Source organism: Silurus aristotelis, assembly GCF_946808225.1.
Source record: "Silurus aristotelis genome assembly, chromosome: 14".
NCBI lineage: Eukaryota > Metazoa > Chordata > Actinopteri > Siluriformes > Siluridae > Silurus > Silurus aristotelis.
Genome location: NC_139587.1, coordinates 14753978 through 14774584, shown reverse-complemented (window position 1 = coordinate 14774584; position 20607 = coordinate 14753978). Strand labels below are relative to the sequence as shown.

Genomic DNA, 20607 nt, shown 5'->3' with positions numbered 1-20607 from the left:
CTACACTGTTATACAAGCTGCACTTTAACGACTTTAAAATATATCCCAGTTTAATTTATTTAGTATTGTCCCTTGAGAATATATACTAAAATGGTGGCTGAAATGTGAGGGGTGCACTCACTTTTGTGAGATACTATATATATATATATATATATATATATATATATATATATATATATATATATATATATATATATATATATATATATATAGATAGATCATGCAGGGTGGGAAAGAGCCTCCCACCCATGTGTCAATGTATGGAAGGGGTTGTAGTCATCTAGCTTCAAATAACCCAAAAGCACTAAGGATAAGAAAGGTAAAAATTAACCATCCTATATCTGAAACAGAAAAAAAGCAAATATCATGTTGTGCAAGTGCAGTATTCACATTCATTTGAGCTAGTAAGCTGTTAACTGTTGCCCTACTGAGGGCTGGGACAGATGCTGGTTCATAGCTACATGGCTGCTCTCTACGCATCTCCTGCAAACGCCTGATCTTACATAACCCCCTCCCCCTCCTGGTTGGCTGGCTGCTTTTATGAGCATATTCCTCTCTTTCCCCACGTTTCACCTCTGTCACTGCCATTTTTTGACAGCCATTCCTTTATCTGTTATGGATCTGAAATATAACAAAATAATAATGGATTTTATAATGCTGTCCTTTTAGATGAAACTAATTAATTCACATGCACAATAGATGGCCAATTGTAAGTAAGGAGGCCTTCAAAACTAATTAAAGCATCATCTAAAAAACAGACAGGAACGATGACCTCATGATATTCAGCCCAATAATGTACAGTATTCACCTGACTCAAGCGTTTTTTTTAATTCTGTCACTGTCTTGTATTTAACTTCCATTCATTTTAGACACCAACTTCATAATCCCAATAAATATACTTTCTAAAAACTGCCCTCAATGCCACTGCATAACCTAAATCTAACATAGTGAATGTATAGGAGATATATAAAAAAGAAGACAAATTAGTAAAGCACATAGTGTTAATGAAGGTTAAATTTTTTCTGAAACTCCGAGAATAAAGATGTTCATCTTGACAGATGTAGCCAATGAGTGGCAACTGCTAACATTTTCCTCCCTGATCATGTTTTCATCTCATTGCTTGGTGGATTCTCCAACTTTCTCTGCTACCCAAAAATATTTCAACCACCATGTTATTGCTATTCTCCTGCTGTCTCATAATGTACAGATTTAAACCGTCCCAAGTCTAACAGGCATGGCATACAAGCATAAGTTTGTATGCACTGTACATACGTGTACACTGTTGCTCACACTGTTGTTTCTGTCTTTCCCTACACTGACAGTGACCCTTCCCCCACCCCTGCTCCCTTTCTCCCTCTCTCTCAAAGACACACACACATTTTTTTTTTTTATGATTTGCTTTTCCAGAATACAGGCAGTAAAAGAGATTCACAGAGACATATATAGAAATCAGTAAAAAAAAATGGTCATCTAACACAAGATTGCATCTTATGCAATATTTCACATCGTCCTTAGTGAACCACGGCTCCATGGATATCAACGTTCCTCAAATATGAATTGCACCAACATTCAGTGAAGCTATTTAGACGTTTTTAAGAAAGCTACTCAGCATCCTGTCACTCCCCTCCTCCATCTTCTCCACCACAAAAAAACACCATGAAATGATCCACTCTGAATTATTCGCAAACACTGAAAACATCTGTGCTACAAAAAAAAGACCACTGATTAGGAGGTATTTGACACAGGCTTTGTTTTGGCTGTGGTAAAACAGACTTCCAGTAGAAGGATGAGCTCCTCTAAAAATGAGAGCCCCAACCCAGCAACCACATACACCACCTGCCTCCTTTCAACGCCCCCACTGGCACGGGCAGTCTATCAAGCACGACAAATGCATTTACCTGGTCATACCAGTCCCGATTGGTACAGGTGCATTCTGGCCACCATCCACCTTGCCCTCCCGAGTTGTTGCCATTTACCTTGGGGCCACCCTTGGATTGGCTCATGGGAGTGGGGCCTCCAGGGCCCCCGGCTGACATCTTTTTCCCTTTACTTCTGCCCAGTGTTCCCCCTCCGCCCATGCCTGCTCCTCCACCCGAGGTTTGAGGCGGTAAGGTCTGGCCACCTCCATAGCCGGCCGGATATCCATAGGGTTCCGGCTGCCAGTCTCCATATGCCGGGGCGTCCATTCTACGCAGGGCAGCCATGCGCGTCACCTCATAGCATTCTGGGCACTTGCAGCAGTGGTGGTGTTTGTGCATGCTGACCGGCTCACACGACGTGATGTTCTCTCACTGTCTCTCACTACTGCCGCTGCCTCCTCAGATCAAACACAGCACGCAACGCTGCTCGGCTCAGAGAACAGCAGTGCGGTTAAAAAGCTCAGAAATCACAGGAATCTCACTGTCTTCTAAGCCGTGTTATCCTCCGCTTTGTTCCTCCCAATCCAGAAAAGGAAGTAAGGAGGTATCAGCCAGGAAATAAGTAATACAAAAATTATTATAGTCTTCCTCCCTTCAATGTAAAAAAATGTGGAAGGAAAAGCTGAAAATACTGTATAGGATCTCTCAATCAGAGACCAGCCCCGATGACGGAACTTTCTTCTTGACTGTCTTGCTTCACAGTGATGAGTAAATAAATTCATAGATATATAAAATCATTTGTTTATATATGTATATATTTACACACACACAAGTACATATAAAAATATCAATATAAAGGGACAAGCACAAATACACAGTTATATACAGGTATATAATGTATATATACACACATATATATATTTTTTTTCTTTTTAAATATATATATATGTATATATATATATATCTATAGGCGTGTGTACAAATATATATAATAAACAATTTGTATATATCTATGGATGATATCCTTGATCAAATCTTCCTTTGTATTTTTTCTTCTTTTTACCAGCAAGATTTCCTCTTTATCTTCCTCCTGTGGTGGGAAGCGATTTCTTTCCTCCTCTCCCTTTTCTCAGCCAGTAGATAGGAGCTGAGCACTGAATTGCCTCTCAGTTCGCTTGCCCTAGATGAAAATTATACAGAGGGATGCAAGCAAGCAAGAGAGAGAGGGAGAGAGAGAGGGGGAAAGAAAGAGAGAGAGAGCGAGAGAGAGAGAGAGAGAGAGAGAGAGAGAGAGAGAGAGAGAGAGAGAGAGAGAGAGAGAGAGAGGAAGCAAAGCAGAGAGGGGGAGAGGGAGATGCGTAGCAGCATCCCTCCAGCACCTCAGCTCTGAGAGACGCGGCCAATCAACTTGCAGCACGGCCTCAGCAGCAGCACCACCAGGACTCGTCGTTTCAGTGGCTGCTCTTAAAGGGGCAGCGTTCCATAAACTGAGCACAGGCACAGAAACAGAATAAAGATGCAAAGATTCCAACACTCATCGAATGCTGGCTTCATATCAGAAATAAATGGGTCTTGCATTAAAGTGTTAAAGCTGCCAAATCTAAATGAGTCAGGTGAACATTTCTAGTAATCACACTCATGTGAATCATTGCAGACTGCAAAAAAAAAAATCTGAATATCAAAAGTCCATTGCAGACTATTATACACACATTCCACCTACAGTCATGTTTTTGGGAGTTTGGCTGCATTCAGACACAATAAATCATCCCCAAACCATTAAAAATGTTTCTTTCATAGAGTTCAAATTAACTTTCTAGCCAAACGGAAGAAGGAAACAGCAGGTACTCGAATGACTGAAGGGGAATATCACTACTACTATTACAATTTTCTATAAAAAATTACTGATTACAAAATCTGCTCCAGAAAGCAGATTGTGTCTTGCAGCTACAAATTAAAATGCAAGCATATCCATCCCAGGCCACATGACTCCTTCTCTTTTTTCCTTTTCTCCATAGCTCTCATCTACAGATGTCACCCCATACAGTGGTGCACAATTCAGCTCTCTATAGAAGAGCAGTGTTCAAATCTACACGATCTTTACAACTCAAGCAGCAAATTTGAGGAGAAAATAGAGAGGCAGATTGGGCTTATACTCAAGCATAACATGCCTGCATTAGATCATGGGGGTTTGTTACATCTTTCAGAGTGTGAATGCATGTGGGCGTTTCTAGTACCTCCAGGGAAACAGTCCTACTCCTTCAAAGATTACATAATATAAAAATATAATAAGCGCTTATGTTTGCAGCACAGACAATCAATTGTTAGAGCTCTATTTAACTGTAATATTTAACAATGGCGTGGAGAAAGGGAAGTAATGAGAGCAAATGTTTGCCAAATGAATCAAACATTTAGGGACTGCGTCACACACTTGGAGGAAAGCTCTTGTCATACAGCTCCACATGCATGACCCCACAGATGGCCATGATTGGCTAGTGTCACTGTGACTGACATGGGAGAAAGAGTATACCACCCCTCCCACCCAGAGAGACAATTTTGCTATCTTAGACTCAAGGTTACAAATGTCTGTGGCATCATCAGGGTTCAAATTTGCAATCTCCAGACAACAGGAAAAATGCTTTACTGTCACACCACTCAGGCTGCACTGTTTTGTTGATTTGGCCAAATGTTTGTGGACACCTGTCCATCACCTCTCCATGTGCTTTTCGAATATCCCAATCAAGATTCAAGCAACCTTTTCTGTTTTGAAAATCTCTACAATCCTAGGAAGGCTTTCCAAAAAGATTTTAAAGCATTGCTGTGGGGATTTGCCCGTTCAGCCACAAGAGCATTAGCGAGGTCAGACAACGATGTCTGCGCAGTCTGCGATCAAATTCATCTCAAAGTTGTGCCTCTTCCCGTAGTGCATACAAAAACATTCTGCACACCTGCTTCCATCTTGCCCACATATGGGTGTAATATCAGGTGTTTACAATCTTCTGGTCATTTAGCATATTTGTATATTTGCAAGCAGCACTCAATACAATATAAAATCATTTTTATTTATATAGCTCTTATAGCAGATTGTCACAAAAATACTTTTCAGAATCACACAGTATACAGTACTAATGTACAAAAAATACTATATAATGAGAAAGAAGTGACAGATGCAGTCACAGACTGATTTCTAAAAACAATAATGCCATTAGTAGAGCTGTATAGTGTAAAGGCATGTATTCATACAGCTCTAGATTTAGATCCAGTCACAAAATGTCTTCCGAATATCTGAAATGTAATGTTTCACAGTGTACACAGTACACAGGTTGAACTTGGTCTTCATATAAATTTAGAAGAGCTCTGATAAATCATGTGGACATGATGTAGCATAACTATTTACCATAATCTATCCCACCCTGATAAATCAAAAAAGGTTTACCAATTCATACAAACCACATGATTTGTGGTTTGTAGAGAAGGCAGAGCTCTTACATCTAAAAAAGAAAACGGCCTAATTTCAATCCCTCTTAGTTAAATATTTATACATCAAACCTTTTAGATGCAAACTCACAAAAATGAGATCAATAGAAAAATTCTGGAATTTTGTGCATTCTCACAGAAGGCCATGTGACTGCTCTCTAACCGCCTAACAGGATGCATGGCCATATAAGGTAAGATGAGACACAGGCAGACTTAAAGGCGCAGCAGCACCATTACTAAGCATCATCTGAATGAAATGCAGAGGCAAGGTTGGATAAAATACAGCAAGATTTCTAAAACAGTTTAAAAGATATGTTAAATATAAATAGCAATGCCTTTTCTCCTGTGGTGTTCAGAAGATAGGTAGCAGTGTGGGAAAGGATTTGTTTAAACAGTTTTCTTCCCAGTGTGCTGACCTCAATTTAATCATGCTCAAGCCATTCTCCATTTTCTTGGACAGCTGAAGGTAGGAACATGACTCTATAGACATACAGATTCTGCCATGGCTCCCACATTACGCACTCCCTAAGACCCTAAACAAAAGCGCCTATGAAGGCTGTGACTCCTATTAATAGAACTGGTGGTAGAAAACAGCTGCTGTACCAAACCGTGCACATGTGAGTGACAGTCTAATGATAGGGGGGAGCTATAGAAAACGAGAGATAGTGACGAAGGAAAAGAGGGATGGAGGAAAGGGGAGAATATGACATGCATGGATAGTGACTGGAAATGAAGGGAATCATGTGAAAAGGATGGGTAATAGGAATATCTCAGAAGCTAAGGGAAAGGATGAAGCAAGGTGCCGGCATAATAATGGGAGGAGAGGGAACATATAGAGAAGCTTATTACATGCAGAATGTTAATAGTGTTGTAAATGACTGAAATAAATATGTATAGAACTATGATGAGAAATCTGTTCATAGTAAAACACGGACAAATAAATGGGCATAAAAAACTGACTGCACATACATAAAAATATTAAACAAGACAATATTTCACAGTGAATTGTCTTTAAAGTTAAAACTCTTTAAATAGGACTGTTCATTTAGTTTATCATGTCCAAAAAAATGTGACAATTGTGGTGTTCATTAATGGCCATGTTGTACTGGTAAACACATATGACTGCGTAAGGTACAGAGATGAGAAAGAGAGATGGGAAAACAGACAGAGGGAGGGAGAGCAAGCGAGGCAGTCAGTCTGTGGGGATGCAAGCAGAGGGAGGAATGTGGTTTCCATGGCAACCTGCGGAAGGCTGAGCTCTGGGTGTCCGTTCCAGCTCTGACTGCGTTGCACTGCATCGGCCCTCGCCTCTCAGTCGGCTCATTCCTTCTATCCTCCCCCACTCTCTCTTTATTTTTTTTCTCTCTATCTCTGCTGCTTCATCTTTATTTGTGCTTCTCTCCATCCTTGCACTACACCTTGTATCCCCAAATTTTCACAACAATGTATGGAAAGTGACATGGCCCTACATGCGCTTCAGCATTACCCAGCTTTTCTCTCAACACGGCATGCTTTGAATTATTCATCTTAGGGTATTAATTTAGAGAAATGACAATTGGCATAGCTTTAAAAAACATGCAGAGTCTTCCTACAGCATAAGCAAAGACCACTGCACACTCCTCTTCCTCCTCCACACTCCCACACCCCTCGCTCAGTTCTCCACTCATCTCAAAAGCCAGTGCCTCCAGGCATTGTGCTGCCATGTGCCTCTGGGCGTGTTGTAATTGGGAAGGCATGTGAAAATGAGGTCTGCCATGATACAGTGTAACTCAACCATGATGTATTTGGAGCATTAAAAAGAAAAAAAAAAAAGTGACATCTCAGACAACTCTGACACTGTGATTAACACTATGTTTTATGAGGAGAGAGCAGCTGGTACTATTGCCCTCGCTCTAGCATTTACAGTAAAATGGCACCGATTCTTGTCATTCATTGCATTACGTTTATATCCCAAATCACAAAAAGCGTATATATATATTTTTTTTATTCAAGCACAATGTTCTAAGTACTTCTAAAGATTCAAGGGCCTTACAGTACTGTAACTGTTTGGGAAAGCTGAAAGAGGATAAACTGAGATTAAACCATCAGCTAGAGTATATTTGAGGAATATTTCAACGACCATGAACATATATTTTAAAAAATACAGTGTGACTATGCAACCATGAACATGCAGCAATCTGGAGTATTTTCATCATAAAACCAGAAGTGTTTGTGGTAAAAGGCTTTCCACTTTAAAATTGATTCTTTCATAGACAGAGACTGAAATGTTTCGTGCAAACTGCAATTATTCTACACAGAACAAAATTAAACACTGAATACTGAATTCCTTTAAGATGTTCCATGAATCCTTAAACAGCCACCAAAATCCATTTAAACTGCTCCCAGTTTGCCACTAACCTTGGGTGTCTCCACATGGGAACGGCTCACCAGCCCGGACACTCTCTCCACCTTCTGTAGACTCCTCCTGCTGGTCACTCGCACTCGTGAAACCCCCGTGAAACCCTCTAGTTCTGAGTTCTGCTACACATGTACAGGAAAACAACTTTAAATAATGACCACTAAATCATTAAATAAAATCAATACATAATTAACAATTCAGCAAACAGCAGACATTTAATGAAAAATGTATATACATCTTGTAACACTGTGGTGAAATTTGGATGGATTTCAGTACACGATATCACCAGGTTTTAGGGTAAGGGAGGTAACAGGAATTATATTTACTATTTATTCCAAACTGTTTTTAATGTAAAAAAAAATAAAAAAAAATAAATCATTAATCAGTCATCATTATTTTCATTTTTCTCAGATCTTGTTTTTTTCATTCACAATTTTGCCTTTGCTCATTTTCCTATTTTATGATTATTGAAATGACAGTCTTTACTATAGCCAAAAAAAAGCCTTACTGTAAGTCTCTTTGCTATAAGCTTAGTTCACCTAAGTAGTAGATGAGCATTTATTACGAACAGCTATTCAGCAGTGTGGCTCAAACAACATCAACATTCTAAATCACCTGAAACATGCAGAAATCGGCAACATCTGCAACAAAGCAAAATTCAGATATCAGTAGTAAATTTAGTCTAAGGAAGTATGTTTTCATTGGGAATGAAACACTATATAGACTTGCACTGGCTTACATCTGAATCTGGTCATTTCCAACATAGAGGACATGCGAATGCTAATGCAGCATTTACTGGTTTCATATATCTATTACTACAACATTGAGCTTTCATACAAGCTTTCATACATGCTTTTTATTTACTGTTACTAAGCCAGATTAATAAGCACAACGCTATCAACAAGAGTTCATGGGCTTGCTACAAAATATTTAAGCAAAATAAAAACTAAATTTTAACCACATTTCACACTCAGGAAGCAATAGGGTTTCTTCTGCGTCTTCATCATAATTAAAATCTTGGAAAAATTTTCAACTAGGGTGGTATCCCCTGACCTATGATAATCCAGTGTTGTGTGTAAGTTCAAAGTTCAAGATTTTTGAAGAGCCAGTAAAGTGAATAGACACACTATTAGTTCTCACTGTGCACAAATTTGTTTTAAAAGCAAAAGATGTATATTAAAACTCAGATCTTCTCAAAATCATTTTAATTCCAAAACTCCAAAAGGCTTATTAACACCGAATCCTTTTAATAGCAATAGCACGTCACCATTTCCACACTCGCATTAATGGTGGCTCTAGTGCTGCTGATGTCTTTTTCTCTCTAACCTCTGCACAAAATCAGTGAATTTGCAGACTCATTTCATTTAACTCTCCTCCACTCAGGTGACAATGTGTGGTGAATGCTAATAAGATCTGCACTGGACTTCCTCAGCTCTAGCCCTCCCTCCCTGCCTGCTGCTTCTCACTCAACAGCCAGCAACTCTCCACAGCACGGCTCTGCATTTCTACAAAGTCATACTGAGCTCTGCTGCGCCTGGAACATTCTTCACCACAGATAACACAGTGAGTCAGTGACCCCTGCAGTATTTTCACGGAAGGGAGGCCCTTGTCACACAGTGCTGATGTTTTTGAAAACAGTGGAATGTGGAACTGAAGGGCAAAATTAGTTTTAATATGAGACGCAATAAATGTGCGCAGACCTTCAGATCGGGCCAATAATGCAGTACGGAAACCTCCATGAACGAAATCAAAAATGTAAAAATCACAAATGTGTGGAAAAAACTGTGAAACCTCTTGGTACATATTCATGATCAGAATAAGATAAATGCTTAGAAAGTCTGTTTAGACCCAATAACAACCTCAAAGTGAATTTTACAAAAATGATTAATTTGAAATATTAATTCTACATATTAATTACATAATGCTAAAAACAATAGAGTATTTAAAAAAATGTTTAAGAAAGATTGTTTTCAGATATTTACATTTTATCATACGTTGGCTGTTAATGTATGAAAAATCATGAATATGATTTTTGTAATATTACTAATGACCTGTCACGACTACTAACAAAATTATTGCAGTATTATTTTATTTTCATCGTAGAATGAATTATTTAAAGTGATGAAATTCAGGACAAATTCTTCTTATTTGTATCCAAAACCCACACATTTATATTGATTATCAATTATATACAAATGTAATCCAAACATTATTATTTACAAACTTAGCACACTTTCTGTGTTTTACTGACAAATACATAATGCTCTTTACTAGCATTGTCTGGTCATTCAAGGTGGTTTTAAAGCCTCATGGTCAGCAATGAGTTGTTTTGTTTCAGCTAGTTCCGGCAATTGCACTCCGGCAATTTTTCATCCCCAGTGACCTTAGATATTACAAATAGAAGTTGGGGTTATTTTCTCCACCGTGCCTAAAAATATTATATTGCTCCATGTGACTAGACATTACAATTGAAGTTCTTGGTGACATTGTTATGCATCCCACTGATGAGCAGTAGATATTACCACTGCAGTCTTTTCTAGAAATGACTAATGCTTGGCTCCCTCTTTCTTGCTCTCCATCTGTTTTCACACTTACTTCCTTCTCGTTCGTCTTCTCTCCGCTTGCTTTGATTATCGAAATGCACCAAATCCTTTTAATTTTTCACTTATTTGTTCTATGGGCAGATGACAAGCACCGAACAAAAAAACAAGACAGACTGGTGTCTGAACATAAACCTGTAATCAGGAGGTGAAACTTCAAATTGACTGTTATGTGCATATTCATAGTATTAAATATTGTTTAGGAATTATTTGTTTACTGTTTGTTAACAACCTTTTTTTTTTTTTTTTTTTTTTTTAAGATCTTTTCTCCAATATTTTTAAGATGTTTACCTCTAAAAGTTCCATAGGGCCATTGTCTTTTGCTGCATCCTCTGTTGTGTTTAGCTGCAGAGTCACCTCGTAGCATTCTTGAATATCTGAAAATAATGAAATCAAAAATATTGTCATGCTTCTCTTTCTTTGTTTGTTAATTGTCAAAGATGAGTCATTTTAGAGTGGGCTTTTTCAATAACAATGATAAAAATTTAAAACATTATTGACTTCCAGGCCATGTGAAAGAGACTAAAATGTCAAAAACAAAGTCACAAACAAAGTCATGGCTCAACCTGTGCATCAAGCTTGCCATTGTACAGATCTATAAATATCATTCGGAGCTCCATCCAAATTTCCTGCCCATACTGAGTTTAGATGGCGGCAGCAGTCACACTCACCAACAGAGAGGCTGATAATGTGATTCACTGCTGATAACAGTAAAGTACACTACACATTCCACAGCTGGAAAATCATCAGTGTCAATACTGCAGGTCACAAAAATGTTAAGGGTCCAGCAAAACTGGAAATACTAATGACATCTTATATTTATATTTATCCACATCTATTTAAGGTCATTTTTTTAGATCAAATTGATACCTATATCAGCCTATGTTAAAAAATTATAGATAGGATACATTACTTTGACCAAGACACCATTCAAAACTAATGTAATCTAAGTCAGATGCACAGACTATTTCTTTGTCTCTAGATTTGGGGATCTGGAGAGGCCTGTACAGTCCCTAGTTCTGTGTGTATATCGTTCCTTCATCAGTTCACTGCCAGAATTCTGACCACTCCAGCTGTTATTTTTAAAACACTAAAAGTTTTTTAACAAACAACCATGTTCAACTTGTATTGCAAGTTTATCTTCATTCGTGAACTGTCCTTCTTTTTGGCCACCTTTTGTTGGGTTTCTCCAAAGCTTTATTTGCCTCACACTGCTGCTATTGTGGCTTGAATGCAGTTAAACATTACAGGCTAAAACAAACATTACCAACTCAAATAAAATCAGTGGCTTAGTTATACTATTGAGAGATTCCAATGGTATAGTTCAGCTTCAAAGGTCCTTTAAAAAAAAAAGGGCGGATAAAGTCATCCCATAAAGGTGATACAATAAAGTTTATCCCATAATAGTGCACGTGTAGCCTGATGGAAGTGCATTCTTCCAGCATGACAAAGCTCTATCCACTGGACACAAGGGATCGCTGAACGGTTTGATGAGGATGTAAGTGATATGCCATGGCCTTCAAAGTCCCCAGATTTCAATCCTTTCAAAAACCTATGTGAGATTTTGTTTGAAATATTTCAGACGTCCTTCTCCAGCAGTATCATCAAAACATCACCTGAGGAAATGTTTTGGAAGAATGTGGTTTATCCCTCCAGTACCACTCTTTTACAGTCTGTAGAATCTGTACCAAGGTGCACCGGGGCTGTTCTGGCAGTTCATGGTGGCTCAACATCTTACTACCACATTTTATGCTTCTTTGTTTTTTTACCTTCAATTTGTCATCTGTCTATAAACGAAAAGTTTTTTTTTCAGCCATATGAGATGTGATGTACAGTCATATGAGAAATACCTTTGGTCATTGTACATTTAGAGACCTTCAATTACCAGAGAATTATAAGCAATAAGCAAATTAATATATTTTCCTACTAAAATAAAATGCTTTTGACACTGATCCAGCCCACGTTACACTTTCCCCATTTAGACTTCTACCGCTTTTTCCGTTTACTATACCCCTACCTGGATTTATTTCAAGCTATAAATCTTTCTCATCTTTATTCCACACCTCTCCACTCATTAAACATACATAGCATGTGGTTGCCAAGCGTGAACTCAAAATACAAAGCAGCACAGAACTAATGATATAGTCTTCCTAGCTGCTCTATCATGATAAAGTGAAACCACGATTAATTTTTTTTTTACTACTCCCATAAATATGTCTATTTACAAAAGTACCTTCAGAAAGGCCACATTTGCAATGACCTAAAAGTGTTAGGAAACAAAAATCTAAGATTTGTGGTCTGTGTTTATTTGTGCATGAGCGGGTGTTGGGGGCCGTGTCGATGTCCCCCAGAGGTGCATTAGGAAAGACAGTAAAAGAATGGGGGCTATGTGACTCATCGTGGTTGTGTCTTTGTAAGTCTGTGTGTGTGGGAAGAGAACACTGTGTAGGAGGTAGTTATGTTGCCCGGCTGGCCAGAGTGAGATGAGAAACGGAGCGAGATAAAAGAGACAGAGAGACAAAGTAAAGTAAGTAAACTGCAACCTAAATGAGCAGGGCTCACCTCAAAACAAAGCATGATTAAAACATTCAGCTTTGGAATAAATAGAAATGTTTAAATCTGTCACAAAGAGACATGGGTGTTAAGGAAAGTTCTAAGAGCTGTCTTAGAACGTACTGTAGGCAGTAATGATGTACACCAGGAAAGAGTGCGCCAAGAATGAATTCAGCCCTAATTGGAATAGAAATGGCAGGAAGTACCTACACAGGTTCTTATGAGCTCATTTTCCTAATTCTGCTACATTCATCACTGCATGTGCCAGCTGAATACATTAAATACTAAAACATCACACATTTCCTTACTTGCATAAAGGAATGTTCAAGAAACATACATCTATGGTATGCACAACAGTCGAATGCAAAAATTTTTCTAATGGTTTATCTTAAAAATCATGACCGAAAAAATGAATAATTCCAACAATCTTTCGGAATCCACATTTCCACTCCCAATTAAACTGACATACATTTCTGGACACAAATCAACATTTTATACAAATGTCTCCCACATTAATTAGCCAGTCGCAGTTCCCACAACAGCAGATCTACATTCATTAATTAAAAAAAAAAAAATTAATCATTTTATATATATATATATATCCTCATGGCTAAAGAAGCTGTAGTCAATATTTTCCTGGCAAAATCTCTTCCATACAGTACAAATCAATGATGCCCTGACAGGAGTCACCATGGCATCTCGCTTGTCGGAACTGTGCGTTCCGCATTGGTTTGTGTGTTTGAGAGCAAAGAGATGAGTCTGCCGTTAAGGAAACCTTTGTTCAAAATTGCGCAATCATGCAGACATGCCATCAAGCATCCCAGCCGCTATCCCTACCTCCCACATAGCACAGAGGTTGGCTTGTTACAAGCCAGGAGAGCAGTTCTCTAATACCATTACCATAATTACAGTGTCACCTATGACAGAAGGCTGCATAAAACATACAGAAATGCAAACTCCTAGGACCTGCATTTTTTACTCTCATACCTACATACCTGCCCGAACAATTTCACTGTAGTTACTGAATAATTCATAGTAGGTGCTTCACGGTGAATAACTGAATAATAAGCCTGATGTTCAGATGAATAATACACAATGTTATAAAAATAGATAAAAATTTACAGATTTACAGGCATTTACATCGGAGACTAATTCTTATGCAGTCGATATAAAATTATACTATATTCACAATAACGGCATCTTCACAAAAGAACTGATAGAAGTTGAAATAATTTCAAAGCAATACGAAGTTCAGTGACAAAGTTGTATTTTTTGAGAAAAGTCTCAGCCAGAAATGCAAAAAATATGCTTTTAAAGTCATTTGACTGCATGCATGATGAAAATCATCACTGGTATTTATAACAATTGGCTTGATACCTGGAACAATGTATCAAAACCCAACTAAAGAGAAATATAATTAGAAGTAAGATCATGTTTCATTCATGCTCCCAACATGACACCAGTCCAGAAACTGCGCTGATTAAAAACACATGTTTTTTTTGCAGCTAAACCTAATTTGACCGCTTTTTCTTCTCCACTTAAAACAACTAAAGCTCTCCTCCAAACTAGAGTAGAAGCTGAAAATACACCCTGTGTGAAAATATTCCGGTTTCTATCCTTCCTATAGAGAATGGCTAGCCATACATTATACAAAAATAACAATCCAGGCCTTTTTTCATAATGTGCAGAATATTAAACAGCTTAAATATAGGGTTAGCTTGTGTCTTTTCTAAATGCTTGATACAGCTAATAAACCAAGAGCATTTACATCATCTTTTGCTTTAACACATGCCTTTATTTTATTGACAAAAAAAGCACAAGAGCACTTAGCACCTCAGGATCTATTAAAATACTTAATTCTAAAAGTTATAATAGATTTATGAAAAGCAGCTTTGTAAGTCCCTAACCCAGTAATGTGTTTTTGCTTCATCAGAATCTTATCTAGTGAGGACAAAAACTAAGTTGTATACCTGTTAATGTCATCTGGGATTTTGAATGACGGAAGAACCTGTCCCCTTCATCACTACAGGCTCATGGCAACTAACACTGTGCCTTGTTGTTTTTTCCTAATAGGGTTCATAATGTGGAAAAATAAATACACAGCCATGTGCAGCCATAGTAGGGAAGAGAGTTAAAAAGAAATATCAAAGAGCACCTATGAACAGGTTGCTCATTCCTGTCTTTATCATAGTCCCCATAGTCATACAAGAAAATATCAATCTGATAAATTCACATGTACTGAAGAATAACCTACAGGTGAGACTGTAACCCTTAAAACTCAAACCTTCTTTTTTTTTTTTTTTTTTATATTAAATCTAACAAAACATTCAATTAACAATTGAATAAATGTGTTCACCCATATCAAGAAACCTGCCATTCATGAAAATGCTAATGCACAAGGACAGAGACTGAGAATATGGGTCAGTCTGTCTGGGCACAGATGTACAAAAAAGCTGTCATATGATTTATCATGTGTTTATATAATATTATATAACATTAATTACAAAAACAATATTAGCATGAAAATGAGAAAATATTAACTTGAAATTGTATGCAGTTTTATGGGAGTCAGAAATGCCCTTTAAACTTCACAGGTGATTTACATGGACAGATGGGGTACATAAAAAATATAGCATTTCGAGAAACTTTTAAACCAAGCGTAACATTTTTGTCTGGTTTAATAAAGTCCAATATCTCACAAATACAGAGCTTCTTTAGCTGCATTTTGCTCTTACATGGGTTGAAAGTTTAAAATAGAATTGGCAAATCCACAAAATGTGGTTAACTAGCACCCACTCTTCTGATGCAGTATATTAAGAGTAACCTATTGATGTACTTTCAGGGGTGGCATTGTGGTTTCTTTCAAAGTGGCCTGGGATGAGTTTTCAAAATCATCACAGCATAAATCTCATAAAAAAAATTATAGCAAGCATCACTCTGAACAATCTCTCTCCCAGAGAAGATAGTCTGCACGTTTCAGTGCTTTTGGGAAGCTCAGCCTTGGTCGGTCAGTAATAAAAATAGAACACGTAGAGTTTAGGGAAAGGTCAAACTCAGGTTTGTGAATGGCGGTCGGAATCAGGAAATGAGTGGTAAAATATACACACGTGTTCAAACAATCCTGCTTTAGCACTCACTTTTCTCATTCACAAATTTATACTTGACCAGGACCACACCTCAACAGAGCTCTGCTTAATTTCCTTCTTCCTATGGTCTCCAGGAAATCCCTATGGAAATCCCGATGACTTCCTATTGACCATGTGACAATACTCCACAGGGGTGAATGTGGGCAGGTATTAGGCTTAAGGACATGCAGTGGGAAGAAACGAAACTGAACATTTTAAAACTTTGTTCACATTAACACAAAATAAGATTCTTAAATATTTTAAGTATTCAGGGTAGTATAGTTATCATAACTATATTCAGGAAATAAAGTTGAATATATTGTGTTTCCTTAGTGGGTTTAAAAAAAAAAATTAATTGTATTGTATTTAAACGCACATAAGATATTACAAAATACAACATATTTTAAATTACACATTTATTAATGTAAAATCAGAGAAACACCCCTAAATGTTGAATCAACCTGAAGAAATAGAAATAAGAATGAGCAGTATGCTACATGGGCTTGTGGACCTATGGTATTTTTTATCATACCAGAATAGTTTTTTGAGACTGGATGATTACATAATAACTAAAATACAGGGTTGAGTTATGAACCAGAGCATACCATAGAAAGAGATTATTTGCAAAGCCAATTTTTTTCTTGCACCATAGTGATTTCACATGGAATGTGCTGAAGTCAGTGTTGTCCAGCACGAAAATGATAAGGCGTAATGTGTCCAGAGACATGATTCACCTAGAGACGTATCTTACCCATCAGAGCCTTAAAGAGCTGGCTGCCAAAGATAGCAGAAACCTTGCCCACACTGGTCTTTAGAGCCTGTTCCTCTGGACTGGTCAGACTAGCCTGATACTGCCTCAGCAGCCCAACGGCTCTCTCAGTATCTGCAAATAGAGGGAAAGAAACTTGGCTATGCGTTGCCTGCTTATAGCCTTAGATCTACATGAAATGGTGGAAATAAATACATCCAGACTACTAGTAATATATCAACAACCTGTTTCATTATCTCTAAACCCACTCACAGAATGACTCTGTATCAAGATTTAGAATGCTGTGGTCAAAGGGGCGGGGCAACTTTGTGACGTCAAAACAACGGATCAGTCGTTTTTTTAAATTCCTAGTAATGCACAAATCACGGTTCTACTAGGATTGTGTTTCTCTTGCACATATTTCCAATTTCTAGTGCACTACTGTTGTATTTATTAGTTTTTTGTTTGCTCAGGGCAAACAGTGGTGTGACAGCGTGTTCCAGCTGCTTTACTTACCTAAAGTGGGCGTTCATTAATGTGCAGAGATCCACATCCACACCAGCTCTAAACACCACATTATCTACTCCATCATCAACCAATCCAGTATTATATAAACTAATCCTGAAATATTATAGGGGTGAAAATGTATCCACTACTTCCTGTTTCCTAATAAACGTCTCCCAAAAGCGCAAAATGATGAAAAGAAACCCATTGCCAATGCTGTGGCGAAGTTTTTAATAGGATCAGTCACTTATTAGTCACCAAACATACAAGGAAAAACCCAACACAAATAAAGTTAAAAGTTAAAGGTACAGTAAGTACAAAAGTTAGCGAAGGGAACTTACCATATTTATGGACCATCGTGAAATAAGCGCCTGAGAGTCCTGACCCAGTCCTCGGATACAGCCTTAATATTCCCAAATGAAATCTCAAGGTTTCATGTGAGTCACTTAAACACCGCTGTGTCTCACACTTTTTACACTCCCACTGTGTTCTTTCACTTTTGAGGCCATAACACACTCACTCTGGCCGCTTCACGGACACGTAGGTAGGGGCAGAGCTCAGCGCTCTGTGTGTGTGTGTGTGTGTGTGTGTGTGTGGTGTGTGGTTTATAAGAGATGAGGGTGTGTAGTGCACTACACGGAGTCACAGATGATACACATGACTAACTACCTGTTACTAGAGGTTAATGTCTAATGCCTGTTGTTATAGTTTTGTTTTTGTTTGAAACACAATTTGGCTTTATGGAGATATTCCAGATTTCAAGCAGTCATTTGCTCCTGCTGTTCACTCCCTTTATTTACACAGGGGACGAAATTGTTAGAGAACAAAAGCATTTTTTTTTTTTTTTGTAAATATGACTGAGCTAAGGGTGGAATTTGTTTACCAGGCAGACCTTATGTAGTTTTAGATTATAAACAGATCACGTGGGCCATCTAGTGGTCAGAAGTGGTGGCAGTCTCAATGTTAAGCATAATCAGTTGTTCATTCATTTCAAAAATATATAAAAAAAAATTTTGTATCAGCAATGTTTATGTTTCAGCAAACACCATACTGCACTACCACATCCCATCCTCACTGTATCTGTAAACACCATATCCGCTTTTCTTCAAATACTTATATACTCCTTTATATATTGTACTGTATATCTATATTTATTCTTATCTTTCATCTATTATGCAAATTGCTTTAGTATACTTTGTACTGTCTGTGCTCCAACAATACGCGTATTTCCCTCTGGATGAATATATATATATATATATATATATATATATATATATATATATATATATATATATATATATATATACATATACACATACTTGTCTGTGCACTGTAAAGCCAAAACAATTGCAGGATGCCATTTTGCCACTATATTTTATGGTAGCAAGGGAGGTAAATTATTGAATTTACATAGATAGGCTGTTTCTGAGGTTGATATTCAATTTTTTATAAAAATCGTGGAAATCTGAACAGCCACCGGTTTTTATATTTTTATTCTTTAGGAAACAGGGTACTGCAAACTTAGACCTAGTGCAGTTAGGAGATGAGGATATAGATGAACAGCCAAGAAAACATAAAATTAGGATTAGGAGTAAGAGCTAAGGGGAAAAGGAGATAATACCCATTATGGTATATATTGGGTCAGAAATTACATGTATAAGCTAGGATTCTGATATTATTTCATTTAGCACAGTGTATTATACGAGGAAATTAGATTTTATTTAGCTGTACATTTTAACTATAAGCATTTTGTTCATTTTCAAACACACACAAACAATGCACAAGTTAAAAGTATGCACATGGAGGCACATAATATACTTAATGGTTTGGCTATATTAAACTATGATTCTCCTTTTACCAATTAAGACTGCATTCTACAATAGAAAGGAGTGTGGTCCAAGAGTTGTGTTAATTGTAGACTTGTGATACAAGTAAAGTATTTTGAGCAGTATATAGGTTGCAAAATTCTTGAGGCTAGAAAGGGTTCCTGTCTTCTTCTTAAGAATTATGCAATAATCTATTATTTTAAAATAACAAATAATGTTGACATTTCAGAATAAAATTGGAATGCAATCTTTGCCCAATATCAAGGCAATCAGTGCATCAGGGTAACATTATGTATCAAACAGAAGAATGTCCTTTCAAGGTTGTTACCTTCTTCAGCCATATATACATTTGAAAGAACAAATACAACCTTTAAAAAATTAATGGATGTGTATGTATTCCTTCATTAAAATCATTAAACTTCATTAAACTAATCATTAAAATCTTCATGAGGTGGGATAGAACTGTAGCTAGCACAACCTCTAGATGCCTCGGGATTTTCGTGGGGTCAGCATCTCTTTTTTTTGAAAGTCCAGAATCTTCATGAGGTGGCATACAACTAGAGATTACACAATCTCAAGATGCATTGAGATAGGTAGAAAAAAAGAAGCAGTGGAAGTGTAGCTTCCATTAGTGTAGCTTAATGTAGCATAATGTAGCGTAGTGTAGCTTAAAGTGTAGCATAATGGAAGTGTAGCTTCCATTAGTAGCTTCCATTAGTGTAGCTGTTGCTCATAATATTATCAAGCACAAGATGATAATGTGCATTTGATCAGATATAACACATTGTTTTTATGTGTTTTGTTATTGCCTGTTTGAAGAGATACATCATTAAAGTGGGAGAGTGTGAATGAGCCTCGAACACTCTAAGGAAGACTATTCCAAAGTTTAGGAGCTAAATGTAAATATGTTCTACCACCTTTAGTGGACATTGCTGTTCTAGGAACTACTAGTTTTGAGTATAGATATGTGGGAACTAAACCATTAATTAATGATGCAGGACAACCACCTTGTAATGCATTGTCCAGTCTGAAGGTCATGAATGCATGGACGAGCTTCTCTGCATCAGACATGTTTCTTAGCTTAGCAATAATATAAGGTGGAAGAAGGCTGTTTTTGTGATATGGGTAATATAATTTCCAAAAGACAAGTTGCTGGCTAAAATAACACCCAGGTAGTTAAATGTTGAACTAGTAGTTACAGTACATTGGTTTTTTTGACATATTATAATCTAAGACATGTGCATGCTCTGGCTTCAGGTTTGACATACTGATTATTTAAACCAAAACTATATTATAGTATGTAGAAAAACTTTACAATTAAACTTTTTTTTTATCAGTGGCATGACAGAAACCCTTAAGAGCCTCAAGCACTTTGTAACCCATGTACTGTACTTTTCGGATGTCCAGCTTGTATCATGATCTTTTTTATTGTAGGATTTAAACATAATCAAATCATTGTTTAATACAGAAAATCTAATATTATGAATATGAATTTATGTAGTATATTATGTGCCTGCATG

At 37.3% G+C, this 20607-nt stretch overlaps 1 protein-coding gene across 20 annotated transcripts in view; it reads right to left on the bottom strand.

Annotated features, from left to right (window-relative positions):
• The window catches only part of dlg3 (discs, large homolog 3), a 74715-nt gene extending 56856 nt beyond the window's left edge, over positions 1 to 17859 (bottom strand). For 3 of the 20 annotated variants that reach the window (XM_083560252.1, XM_083560253.1, XM_083560233.1), the window contains exons 1-4: positions 17603 to 17859; positions 16761 to 16892; positions 10623 to 10708; positions 7731 to 7853 (exon numbers count right to left, since the gene is read on the bottom strand). In XM_083560252.1, the coding sequence (XP_083416378.1) occupies positions 7731 to 7853; positions 10623 to 10708; positions 16761 to 16892; positions 17603 to 17618 (357 nt within the window). In that variant the 5' untranslated portion in view covers positions 17619 to 17859. Of the gene's footprint in view, positions 1 to 1898; positions 3134 to 7730; positions 7854 to 10622; positions 10709 to 16760; positions 16893 to 17602 lie in introns of those variants that run through there. The other 17 variants (XM_083560248.1, XM_083560230.1, XM_083560234.1 and 14 more) reach the window with 11 other exon arrangements.
• Positions 17860 to 20607: the final 2748 nt, after the last annotated feature.